Source organism: Plectrocnemia conspersa, unplaced genomic scaffold (genome assembly GCF_051122295.1).
Source record: "Plectrocnemia conspersa isolate PC_06_02 unplaced genomic scaffold, ASM5112229v1 ptg000012l, whole genome shotgun sequence".
Classification (NCBI taxonomy): domain Eukaryota; kingdom Metazoa; phylum Arthropoda; class Insecta; order Trichoptera; family Polycentropodidae; genus Plectrocnemia; species Plectrocnemia conspersa.
The window spans coordinates 13,935,035-13,947,995 of NW_028277176.1; the positions used below are offsets into that span (position 1 = coordinate 13,935,035).

The following is a 12,961-nucleotide window of genomic DNA, read 5'->3' on the forward strand; positions in this document are numbered from 1 at the left end:
AATTTTATATTCAATAGATGTTACTGCAGCTAGGGCTGGTTTTTAATAATAGCGCATCTTTTATAAATGAAAATTTGAGTGGCACTGCGAGCTCGAACCCACATCAGAGTTACTAGTCTCGTTCTTTTATGATAATCACTAATTCCACTCTCTAAGACGCGATAGAAATTGAGTCCTTATGGTTTTGAATTCAGTTCTTTCAGGTATTAAGTGACATACTTATACCACTGGTTTTCCAAAAAACTTGTACGCCTTGGTATTTTATTCACATTTTCGTTGAACGAGACAAAGGATTATAACCAACCCTTTGTAATTGTGAGGAATCAAACCAGGAGCGAAGTTAAAGAATCTTCCTCTCTGCTTAGCGAAAATTCTTGATATTTTCCTTTTAGCATTTATGATAATCTTACAAATTATAATGACTTCTACATTAAAAATATATATAGAAAGTAAAATCTCAAAATACAATAAAACATGAAAAGCGTTTTTTACTGGAATGTATTTAAAAACAATACAATAAAAAATCATCACAAAAATATCAAAATTTACCTTATAGCTTAATGAATTATCAAATATTATTGCAAAAGTTTGAGTATGTGATTTATTAAGTCCATCTTTTTCTTGTTTTAAGAATTTCTATTAAAAAACATACTTTAAATAAATTATTTTAATATGTTAATATTTAACAACCCTGTGCTTTTATTGGATAAAATGCATATACAGTTAAGTCTGTTTATTCTTTTTACTGTGCTTTTTGATTGGCGTAGGTTTCACAGCAGTAGTGCTCGATTCCGCAGTCGGGTTAGATTTTCCTGCTTTGACGACAGCGATTACCGAAGTGACGGCGACCAGCCCGAAACCGACCACGCTTATTTGCCATATCCAAGGATGATCAGTCAATATCGCAAGTGCAAACTCGACCACATCGCGAATCATATACACGCACCAAGCTACCAAATCATCACTGAAAATAAATAAATAAATCAATAAGATTCCAAATAACAATCATCATATCAACACGAAGAATACTAACAATGGTGATTTTGGTAATGGTACTTTTTCACTCTTTGCGTTTCTATACCAATCTTGTGCGAACGATAAGAATGATTTTATATCATACTTGGGCAAATCGTACCAATACATCTTGCCTTTACGGAATCTATAACAAACATCGATGTTAATAATTAGTATTATATTGTATTTAAATTGCATGACATTTAAAGCGTAAGGTTTACAATATGAAAGTGGGGTCTTTAGTGACGCCGAAGCGACGGGCCGTGGCGGCCGCGCCACCTCCGCGATCGGCCCTAGCTATGACGACTCCTCGAGCTCGAGAAGCTGCACTCACGGCTTCTAGCCTAGCACCTAACCGTTGACAATCCAAACATCCTGCGGAATAGCTAGAAAGCGATAAAATATCTATAATGGATAGTCAAATTCAATTCATATATAGCAAATTAAGCACTCACAACATGACGAACCAATCTCCGGTGGTAGCGCCGGAAGATGCTTGCGTCAAATGCTCAAAATTGTCATCGGACAATTCTCTCACGTTTGGTTCTTTGTTGTCGATGAAAGTTTGAGTGATATGTTCTTCGTCAACCGGTCCTGATATAAATTGAAAATATAAAGAATAAAAAATATTTTTACTACAGAGATAAGATAATAAAATTGATATAAAAAATTACCATCATATAACAAAGGAATTCCATGCCTGAAGAACACCAACGCCGGTTCTGTGGACGGACTGTACAACCTCATCAACTGAGACTGCGACGTTCGCACGACCCACGCCCCCAGCGAGTCGACCAGTTCATCGCGAGCGTCCAATAGTGCGTTTTCCAATTCGGAACATTGAGGGCAGTCAGGTTTGGCTGAAAAAATCGCGTAATTTATATATCGCAAAGAACAAACAAGACGATAAATGACATTCAATCGAAATCTCACTAAAAAGAGCGACCACGTATTTTTCGTTCCTGACGAGACCCAGCAGATCGTCGTCCGATATGAGCTCCAAGGAGGCGGAGTGTACCGTCAGAAGTCCCGCGAACAGCAACAGAGTCCTCAGAACGACGCTCGCTCGGCGAAAATTCCACGCCCCCTCGACCATCCTGATTCCCGCTGCCGGCCGGCCGGCAACGGAGGTGCCAACGAGCGATAATGTTGCCCCGTGAAAAAACGCTTCGTGACGTTTCATTTTTTTATTTTTAATTATATATTTTGGATCGAATTACCGAAATCAAAATTTTAATTTTTAAATCAATACTACCGTAATTTTTTTTATCTATTTCTTCAACTTAAGATCATCGTGACCTGACAGATACTACCGATTGCGTCATGATGGCCAAAATAAAGTATAATAAAATTTAAAAATACATACAAATAGATATACGCGCACACACATACATACACAACTAAAAACATGAAAACAAGATAGACATAAATCACCTCAACAGGTGTGCATTGTTCCATACGAACTGAACTAAATTCCCATATATTATATGTACGAGCAAATGTCAATATCTCGATGCACAGTATTGAACAGACGGACGGATTTTACCAGAGAAGAATCCTAGACTTCGCAAGCGAGAATAGTGAACGTGCCCGAGAACTATAACCACTTTCCGGAGCCCAAATTAAGAGTAGCTCGAGCACCGAAAGGCTGTCTACTATACCTTTGAGCAGTTTTCAAAAGTGTTTGATTATATAAACACTTTTGCGAGTTGCCAACGAAACTTATCCCAGCGCTTCCAAAATGAAAGCACTCAGAAACAGAAACTGATAGTACCCGTATTCCTTCAAGTATAAATATCGAAGGAATTTACGCTGTACTTTTTCTAGCCTCAATTTATTACATTGACTTATTACGCCTGGAGTCCATATAATAGAGCCAGCTTCTAATACGGTGTGGACTAGAAAATCAAAAAGAGTGCACAATAATACAAAACGCATTTCTAAAGATAAAATCGAGCATTTTTAACGTTCTGCTGTGAGTCTCTGCAATGTGCAGGCTGAATTTCCAGTGTTTTTCGAAAGTCACACGTAGACCCTTAATAAAAGAAGACATGTTAGAATATATCCACCGAGATGGTAGGAATATTCCACCGGCATTAACGACCTTGAAAATAAAATTGTGTGACATTTCTTTACACTGAAAACCAATCGGTAATAGCAAGCCGACTACCATAAATAATTGAGATCCTGCTGCAGGTTGAGAAAATTCGAAATGGACTGCACTCTCTTGAAAATTTTCAAGTCATCCACATATAATAAAAAAAACGAACGATTTATTGCTGTTTCCATGTCATTAATGAACAATGGAAACAGCAATGGACGCAAATTGGATCCTTGAGGTACTCTAGTAGAGGTTTTATATCGTTCTGAAAATGAGTTTTCATACTTGACGAACTGATCTATTGGTCATGTAATTTGAGAATAGATAATTTTTAACGAGTAAATCATGATTAATTAAATTGAACGCCTTTTTAAAATTCATGTATATAACATCCACTTGTAAACTCTTAGAGAAAATAATAAAATTTAATTGTCGGCGCTGCGCGAAAACAGGCTTTTTAATAAAATAAAATATGAACTCTAATTATTTACCTGTTACAGGGTAATTATTTGTTTGCGTGTTAAATCATAAAAAATATCAGTTTAAAAATTTCGAAGCAAGAAACAAAATTTTAACAAATCAATTTATTTTTCATCTAATATGTATACGATTCCAAATTGGTAATAATTTCGTCGATATGATTGGAATTCATTTTCGAATTTAATTAATCGAGTGGACGTCATAAACAATGCCACAAAAGCATAGCATGGTCTCGTTCTAAGCTCGATTAAAAATATTTCGGTCTCTCGACACTTAATTAAAAAATTGTATATTTAAAGCTTTTGAATCTAAATTATTTGAAATAATTCATTTGATTTATAGGGGGTTAATTTGTGCAAGAACGGTATAGATAATTTTTGCCGCAGGCAACACTGCGGCGGGTGACAGATCGGTTCGTCGGGCGGTCGGTGGCCCGGAGCCGACAGCCGACAGCCGACAGCCTTCCGGCGTCATGCAGAAGCGCCAGCAAGATGAGCCGGGCGGGGGCGAGGACGAGCCCGACAGCCCCGTGCTCAACTTCGCGTACGGCGATTGCGACGCGCACGCCAACGAGGTGGCCGAGCTATACACGTACACCGAGGTGGGGGAGTTTCCTCTGAACGAGCGCGCCTGGACGACGGCGATGCGCGAAGCCGACATGCCTTCGTCTTGGCTGCGCCAGAGTCCGCGCCAGCATCGAGCCGCCGTCGCGCTTCTGCTCGACCGCCTCGAGTGCGCCTCCGCCGAGCGCCGGTTGCCCGCGGCGCGCGCCCTGCTCTACCTGGCGCAGGGCTGCTGGGCGGAGGCGCAGTCCGACCGCGAGCAGCAGCGCTGGGCCCGCGAGAACGTCATGCTGCTGTATGAGCTAGGTGCCTTCTCGGCCTTCGTGCAGCTGCTAGACTTGCAGATGCACGCCGAGGCGGCCGCCCCCGCCAGGGCCGAGCCTTCCGTCGCCGACTCGGCCGACCTGCGCGTCGTGCTCTCCGTACTGTACATCGTCACCGAGGTGATGCGCAACGAGCGCGACGTGGCGGAGTCGGAGGGCGACGGCGAAGGTGAGGGTGAGGGTGAGGGCGAGAGCGGTAGCGGTAGCGGTAGCGGAAGCGAGTGCGACCCGCTCGCCGCCTCCTTCAGGGAGGACCTGTGCGCGCCCTTCGGCGACGAGCTGCTCGCCGTCAAGCTGCTCGACATGGTGATGCTGTTTTGCGCCGGCGGCCACCCCTACATTCCCATGAAGAAGGTGCTGCTGCTTCTGTGGAAGGTGCTACTTGTGCAGTTGGGAGGCGCCGCTGAGCTCAAACGGCGCAAGGCCGAGCTGCGCGCGCGTCGAGGCCTCGCCCCCATGACGGAGGACACGGTCGAGATCGCGCGCGCCATGCGACCGAGCACTCCGCCGCCGAGCGCCAACGACCTGATCGACGCTCAGAACCAGAAACGCCGCCCCCTGCGCCGCCAACCCGTCGTCAAACAGGCCTCGCTGGACGAGACCGAGAGGGAGCAGGCGGCGGACCGCGACCAGGGCCAGGCGGACCGGGGCGACTACGACCGGGTCTGCGGCGCCGACGAAGACTACGAATACGACGACAACGGTTCTTACGAGACGAGCTCCGGCGACTTGAGCTCGGGCCAGGACTGCTCGTCCCGCGCGCTCGTCGCCGCCAAGTCCTGCCGCGCCCCCAGGATCCTCCCCTGGGCGCCTAAAGTCAGACAGGTGGATCTGGACGCTTTCCTGAACAACGCTCGCCTCAAGTTTTTAGGCTACTCGTTGCCCGGCGACGGCGTCACGCTGGCGGGCCTGCCGCCTCCTATAGCCGAGGCAGTTTCCGTGCTGCGCGAGAACGTCTACGTCAGCCTCGCCGAGCTGCAGGTGGACAGGGAGGCCGAGATAGCTCGCAGCCCCCTCACGAGGGGGGAGAGAGACGTCGAGGAGACCGAAGCCGAGGTCCTCTACCGGGCCATCCTGCACAACCTGCCCCAGCATATGATCGCGCTGCTCAAGATTCTCCTGGCGGCAGCCCCCGCATCCACCGGCAAGACCGACACGATAAACATTATGGGCGACGTCCAGGAGCCGACTACGCCCGCCACCAACCTCCAGACCATGAAGCAGACCATCGACTCTTACCGACACAAGGAGATAATAATAAAGGCGGTCTCAGCCATCCTGCTGCTGCTCCTCAAGCACTTCAAACTGAACCACGTGTACCAGTTCGAGTACATGTCGCAGCACTTGGTCTTCGCCAATTGCATCCCGCTGGTGCTCAAGTTTTTCAACCAGTACATCATCTCGTTCATCAGAGGCAAAAACGTGATTCCGATAATCGAGTTCCCCGCCTGCGTCATCGGCGAGCAGCCCGAGCTGACGCTCGAGAGCCTCTGCATAGGCGACCTGTCCTTCGTCTACTCGTGGAGAAACCTCTTCTCGTGCATCAACCTCCTCAGAATCCTCAACAAGCTGACCAAGTGGAAGCAGTCTCGCATCATGCTGCTCGTCGTGTTCAAGAGCGCGCCCATACTGAAGAGGACCCTCAAAGTCAGACAGGCCATGATGCAAGTGTACGTCTTGAAGCTGCTCAAGATGCAGACCAAGTACCTCGGCCGGCAATGGAGGAAGTCCAACATGAAGACGATCAGCGCCATCTACGCCAAGGTGAGACACCGTCTCAACGACGACTGGGCGTTCGCCAACGACGTCGAGGCGCGGCCGTGGAACTTCCAAGCGGAAGAGTGCACTCTGAGAAATCACGTCGACCGATTCAACAAGCGCAGATATTTGGATCCGCCGACGGACGCGACCTCCGATCCGTGCTTGGCGACCGCACTCGCCGTCTGCGTCCATCTGGGAGACGACTTCAAAAACAACTACGAGCTCTGGTTGGAGCAAGAGGTCTTCAGATCTAGCATAAATTGGGACATTTTATTGCAGAATTGTTATTGAGTGTGAAAATTTTCAGAGGATATATTCGCGTTATCCGAGAATCGAGACGTCGGCGAGCGGTCAAATCTTATTTATTTACTATAATAATTATCGGCGCGCTTTCTCGAGATTACAATTAATTTAAAACGAATATTACACTCGATCGTTTTTCATTTCTATCTACAGAATCTTGCAGAAATATATAAAGCGTATTTATCTGTATATATCAAATATTACTATAGCGATGTACATATATTGAATATTCTATTTTTTGCGTATTTCTCGATCGAGTTTATTGTTTTTCGATTACTATTATGCGTTTCGTTGGTAATAAGAAATATTGTATTTTTAGAATATTGTTAAGGTTTTTTTAATTTGTCCCATAGAGTTTATCGAAATTTCAGGCGCGCCTGCGACGTTTCGCACTCGACGCGTACGTTCTGAGATGCGGTAACGACAAAAGCTGTGTTCATATTTCATAACGGGAGTAATAAACGCTCGACTAGCGAAAAGAACGTTATACTCGTAATAAGCGTATCGATAAGCTTTAAAATTTTTTAGTTCATCGTTCGATTCGAAACTGTCTTATGAGTTGAACGCGAAGCAATAATTGCAGCAGATAATTATCATATGCAATTTTCGAGTATGATAAAACATGTGTTTATATATTATAAATGATGATGTTTTGTTTTTGTGCATCGATGGACTCTGATTCTTAAAAAGTTTATAGTTTTACTTTTATTTATAATAAATTTCTACTGAATAAAAAAATATTCATTGCGAAACAAAAGCAGTTTTTATTTTCTATAAAAAGTATTATTTTTATAAAATTTAAAATTTTTTAAATTTAAGATATATGAAGTGCAGTTTTATTTGAGAAATCTTTCTGAGCATTTTTAATACTGTGAACAATTTTACTCTATTTAGGGATGTCAAACTTTTAAATATAAAGATATTTTTAAGGTTTCCAACCCTAGGCGGTGTGACTTCGCAGCCGGAAAGACGCCCATGGAAACTGGTAATAATTTATTGTATAATATCACATATATTGCGACAAACTATGGTGGCGATTATTGTTATTTTCTAAGCAGTGATGAAGAAGCTGGCGTAGGGATGACGTCCAGTGGATAGTCCTCAAAGATATCGTAGTTGTGATGTTCCTATTGCTGACTGCCGACGTTGGTTCTTCTCTCGCTTCTCACTGTTCGTCTTCTCCTCATTGGAGACCAGCCTTGACTATCAAGGGTTGCAAAGCTCGCTGACGAATCACAACCATGCAGCGACCATCCAACCAATTCTTGCACTCGTTTCTTCGACCAACTAAATATGTCTTCACCTCTAGAAAGTGAAATTTGCTTGATGGACATCTTTCAGAGGTCGAATGGTGCAACGAGAATATTGTAGGTTTACGGTGCTTTTTTTGTCTGGTGATATATTGTTTCCGTGCCAGTTACGCAACAAAGAAACATTCTTTCTATGCATTGGAGAGTAATTACGTGTTATTTATGTGTTAACCCTTTTTTCTGGATGTGACGAATGCTTTTATGTGGTCCGTTCCTTTACACTTTTGTCACGTTCGTCCTTATTATATTGTGGTTACGGTTATATGTTAATTTTTTGTTTATTTTTAAATAAATACTTTGTTCTATAAAACAAATTGTTTGTGGATTTATGTAAAGTTAGTTATTCATAAGCTGTTCTGACCGGAACCAGTACGAGGGTGAGACGAACGAGGCACTTGCCTCAGGTAAACGATGGGAAGGACGCCGAATTGGTAGTTAGTGATTTGAAAAAGTCAAAATCGAAAAACTTGATGTAAAAAAAGACTACATTGATCTCTAATCAAGTATATGACAATAGGGCAAACATGTCTGGACGTACAAGCCATATTTAATCAGAAAAAATAATAAGCTACGTGTGTTTCCTGTGTGGCTCACAGTCTTAATTTGTTTTGTAAAAATGCCGTTTCTTCAAATCCCAGCAAGATTAAATTTTTTCAGAATATTTCAGAGAATCTATACGTTTCTTGTGAATTCGACAACTTTGGGATAAACTAATGTCTGTAAAACAAATTTGAAAGGTCATGTAGACATATAATGGGCCTCAATAGAAAATACCATCAAGAAATTGAATCTGCAAATTCCATTAATATATAACGTGTTAATGGATTTTTAAAATAAACAATCCTTGTGTCGAAATTCAAACTATTCCTATTGAAAAATAAATTGTGTCCACTATCTGCATGGAATTTAATATAATGATTAGTTAATAGAATAAACTTTGCTTTGCAGTCAAAAACTATGACTATAATTAAAGCTTTACGTTTAATACGAGGATTATCTAATTCCTTGCAGCAAATGAGAAATAATATATGGAAAAATATTTTTTCTAAAAGTGAGAAATTGGCTTCAGAAATAGAAAACAAAGGATGTAAAACTTTCAAATTACACGATCGATCTCAATAATTTGTTCCTTACGTTAATACAATTTTATTTACAGTAGAAATGAACTGAGTGATAGTAGATATTTTGATATATATTAAGAATAATGCATGAATTTAATCTAATACTTTAATGTACGAATTTGGATATTGCGTTAAGGATAATTTTTACATTACCTATCATTGTAGCCTGTGTTGAAAGAGGCTTCAGTAAATTAAAAATTATAAAAAATGGAATATGGCAATTTTATCTATATAATTTAAAAATTTGCTTTAAAAAAAAGTACGAAAAATAAAACTAATGGTAAAGGATAAGAGATAATATTTTGTATATATTGTAATATTTGATGTTATTTTTGAGCAAGTAAGTTTGTTTGATATGTTTTTATAATTTATTTGAAAAAAATATACTTTATTAACTATTATATATAAAATAAGTTAAAAAATACTATTTATTTAATTTTGTTGTTAATACTATTTATTTAATTAATTTGTTTGTAAATTTAAAAGATTTTCTTTTAAAAGTAGAGCCTAGAGTGAGTGTCCACTAAGAAGCGCTGTAAGAATATATTTTGCTAATACGCTCGTTATTACCCCAAACGAATACGGTTGACGTACAAGCGTTCATCTGGCAACATTTACTAATACACTGTCATCACCGGCTCCAACGTGTGTTTTCGCCGCAATGGATTCAGCTATAGATGGACTCAAACGGATGAATAAGCGACAGGTAAACGATCGACACGTTCGAATCTATAAGACGGCTCTGTTGAAACCCGTCGGCGTCGATTCAAACGTGCCGCCATTTAACGTTTATGTCGGTATGTTATGGGACACGTATCACTTATTCAAAGCAACATATATGAGATAAAAATGCACTTTGCCGCACATTAATCGGTTTGTATGAGTGTACAATTTGACATCGTGATGCGTTTTTCAGCTTATTTATCAGATATTGAGCGTGGGCATGATAGTGTCTTCGGCTCTGATGATATGGAAAGGTCTGATGGTAGTCACCGGCAGCGAGAGCCCGATTGTCGTCGTGCTGTCGGGCAGTATGGAGCCCGCTTTCCATCGCGGCGATTTGCTCTTCCTCACCAACTATCCCGAAGAACCTGTGCGCGTTGGCGAGATTGTCGTGTTCAAAGTGGAAGGCAGAGATATTCCCATCGTTCACAGAGTATTGAAGCTGCATGAAAAGTAAGCGTAAGCGCAACACAAACATATAATATGTGCAATTGTAACATTACTTGATTGCTATTTAATGACTAATTCACAAAAAATATTAATTAAATCATTAATTAAACTACTTGAGAATATTTTCTGGCTCAAAAAACTCATTGTTGCTGTCTAATCAACCTTGATATATTTTTAATTTGGCCTTTTTCAATTTCTTTCAACTTTTTCAATTAATAGTTTTGTGTTTGTTATATAAAAGTCAAATCCATTGCACATTATTGTATATAAGAATGTTGAAATTATTTATAAATAATGTTCTCGTGTGTTTTTAGCAATGGAACTGTTAAATTTTTAACCAAAGGCGATAACAACAGTGTAGACGATCGGGGATTATATGCACAAGGACAGTTATGGTTACACGCTAAAGACGTAGTGGGGCGAGCGAGAGGTTTTCTGCCATTTGTGGGAATGGTCACAATATTTATGAACGAATATCCTAAATTAAAAGTATATGCTCAATTTTTTAACATAATAAATTTACAACATCAAACAATTTTCTAATATTAATCTCACTTGTTTCAGTACATCGTCTTAGCATGTTTAGCAGTCTACGTACTCGTGCATCGTGAATGATAATTTTTTATCAACAAGCTCATATTTATTAGGAACAAAACACTAAACGAACATTATGTAAATTGATTTAAAACAAACTATTTCGAAATATATCGAGTGTATAAAGTGCAGTAATTCCAATACATTTTGAATTATCTATAAATTTACTTGACCACGCTAGGATTATATTCGATCGTAAACATAATTCAATAGAACGTCTCAAAAGTCACGTTGTTAATATAAATGATAAATTAATATATTTAGGCGATCTTTTGGAAGGTTGCATTAGCGCAAAATAGCACTTGTGATATTTTATTTCTTCACGGTAATGTTTTATTTTAATGTGACAGTCTTCCAAAATTTTATAACTATTGCTGTGGATATACATATTTTTTGGTTGATTGTTGCTTTTGTACTTCATTTGAATTTTTTAATTTGGTAAATGAATGTTAAAACATTGTTAATTAAATCTACTGTCTAAGAGCATAATAAATTATATACATGAAACTTTGATAAATTAAAAAATAAAATGCAAAAACAAATATTTTTTTTAAAACATTCTTATATTTAATTACCACCCAGTTACAGATAACAAAACAAAAAAATAATATTACCACTCAGTTACAGATTCCACTAAGAACTGATTATTAGTTGACTCCACACAGAGCAGGGAACTACCAGACCCATCCTGTGGTTGTCTAGTCTATAATAGGCTGGGCGAGATCCTTGACATCTATGATGCTCCTCGCAAGCATCGTAGGCTATGGCAGGATGCAGATTCCTCAACGTCCCTCTGTGGAACAGACAAGCACAGCCTTGTCTAGCTCTTTCAAGCTGAATATCCGGCTTTGGCAGACTTGTAAATTATGACACTTATATTTGTTTCTTCTTTGACTCAATTTTGAGCTGGCGAATCCGTTTGACACTGATTTTATATTTGGAGCTCAACGTAGCAATTATCATTATCGCGGCTTTAATTTTCTTTATTTTCAAATCTGACAAAAAGAATTTTTTCACATTAAAGTTTCCCTCTTCTGAGCACCGGATTTTGTAATTTGATTCAGACATAGTAATCGAAATTTAATTTTTAATCTGAAAGAAAAAACGATAATTCACAACAATAGTTAACAAAAAATACTAACGGAAAAATTTCGTTTCCACTGCATTTTAAATAGATTTTATTTGACAAATCATATCTTGATCGATATATTGCATTTGCATTTCATGCAAATGCAATATATCGATCGTGTGAAATTATTAATTATTTAATCAACTCATAATATAAGCGACCCGTGATTATGGACTGTTAAGCGCCCGCTGATTGCATCTTTAGTTTAATCCGCTATTGTGAATATAATAAACTTCAGTGAGGGAATCAACCTGCATAAATATGATTATATTCTTAATGTATGTTTTAATTGTTTAAAAATATATAAGAGAATAATGAGAAGAAACAATAAAAATATTGATTTAAATAAAATTTACTTACCGTGAATAAAATTTGTTGTGATGTAGACTTAAATTTTGAAATTTGAACAAATAGCATTGCTTTTATTCCAAATTTTAATTTTCCTTTATTACCTACTTATTAATTCATGATAATGTGGAAAAATACGTTTATTTTTTAAATAAAATAAACTTGGTCTAGCATAATAAAATCAGCTTAAGTATACAATTTAATAAAAACTCGCTACTCAAAACAATAAAAAAGATCTTCATAGAAATGGGATTGCATATCTGTTATTAATAACAAAGATCTTTCTGAGATTGCGACAAACGAATTCTACGAACTTCGGTCATAGCAGGTACCCTGACAAGTACGAAGACAAACGAATAAAGCTAATCAATCTCGTAATAAATAAATAAATTTAAGATAATAACCTCGACAACAGTACACTGAGAACAACAAGTCAATACCGCCCTGTATACTTTCACATACTGGAACATCCCATAAGGTGACCGACCAATTTATTTTTTAGTTAATAAATGTGTTATTTTATTATATACATAATACAATATATATGATATATTTCGGACAAGAAAAAATTAAGGTAAATATTTGGATTGTGTCAATTTTTAACTACCGAGTTTAATATAACAATAAACTTGAATTAAATTTAATGAATCAATATTTTTACTTTTTTTTTTAATACATTAAAAATATTTTTTTGTGTTGAATAATCTGAGCATCGATATTGTCTATGAGATAATTTTATAA

The 12,961-nt window shown here is 38.9% G+C and overlaps 3 protein-coding genes across 3 annotated transcripts; 2 read left to right on the forward strand and 1 right to left on the reverse strand.

The window, feature by feature from the left end:
- Positions 1-481: 481 nt before the first annotated feature.
- LOC148228303 (uncharacterized) lies at positions 482-2,162 on the reverse strand. Its single transcript, XM_088201021.1, has 6 exons — positions 1,948-2,162; positions 1,689-1,874; positions 1,470-1,608; positions 1,236-1,400; positions 1,034-1,159; positions 482-964 (listed from the first exon to the last, which is right to left on the reverse strand). Exons 1-6 carry the CDS (start codon positions 2,108-2,110, stop codon positions 724-726), a joined length of 1,020 nt encoding a protein of 339 aa, XP_088057147.1. The 5' UTR covers positions 2,111-2,162; the 3' UTR covers positions 482-723.
- Positions 2,163-3,979: 1,817 nt separating this feature from the next.
- Strip (striatin interacting protein) lies at positions 3,980-7,302 on the forward strand. Its single transcript, XM_088201020.1, has one exon. The coding sequence runs from the start codon at positions 4,068-4,070 to the stop codon at positions 6,531-6,533; it is 2,466 nt and encodes an 821-aa protein (XP_088057146.1). The 5' UTR covers positions 3,980-4,067; the 3' UTR covers positions 6,534-7,302.
- Positions 7,303-9,588: 2,286 nt separating this feature from the next.
- On the forward strand, positions 9,589-11,285 carry twr (signal peptidase complex catalytic subunit SEC11 homolog C twr). The gene is made up of 4 exons (XM_088199813.1): positions 9,589-9,682; positions 9,893-10,152; positions 10,464-10,638; positions 10,714-11,285. Exons 1-4 carry the CDS (start codon positions 9,638-9,640, stop codon positions 10,762-10,764), a joined length of 531 nt encoding a protein of 176 aa, XP_088055939.1. The 5' UTR covers positions 9,589-9,637; the 3' UTR covers positions 10,765-11,285.
- Positions 11,286-12,961: the final 1,676 nt, after the last annotated feature.

What these genes read in the sequence shown, in the direction of transcription:
- twr (XM_088199813.1), top strand. Translation starts at nt 9,638, where the DNA reads ATGGATTCAGCTATAGATGGACTCAAACGGATGAATAAGCGACAG. An exon ending in GTATTGAAGCTGCATGAAAA is followed by an intron (nt 10,153 to 10,463) that starts GTAAGCGTAAGC and finishes GTGTGTTTTTAG; the next exon opens with CAATGGAACTGTTAAATTTT. An exon ending in ACGAATATCCTAAATTAAAA is followed by an intron (nt 10,639 to 10,713) that starts GTATATGCTCAA and finishes CACTTGTTTCAG; the next exon opens with TACATCGTCTTAGCATGTTT.
- LOC148228303 (XM_088201021.1), bottom strand. Translation starts at nt 2,110, where the DNA reads ATGGTCGAGGGGGCGTGGAATTTTCGCCGAGCGAGCGTCGTTCTGAGG. An exon ending in GGAGATTGGTTCGTCATGTT is followed by an intron (nt 1,401 to 1,469) that starts GTGAGTGCTTAA and finishes ATCGCTTTCTAG; the next exon opens with CTATTCCGCAGGATGTTTGG. An exon ending in CCATTACCAAAATCACCATT is followed by an intron (nt 965 to 1,033) that starts GTTAGTATTCTT and finishes ATTTATTTTCAG; the next exon opens with TGATGATTTGGTAGCTTGGT.
- Strip (XM_088201020.1), top strand. Translation starts at nt 4,068, where the DNA reads ATGCAGAAGCGCCAGCAAGATGAGCCGGGCGGGGGCGAGGACGAGCCC.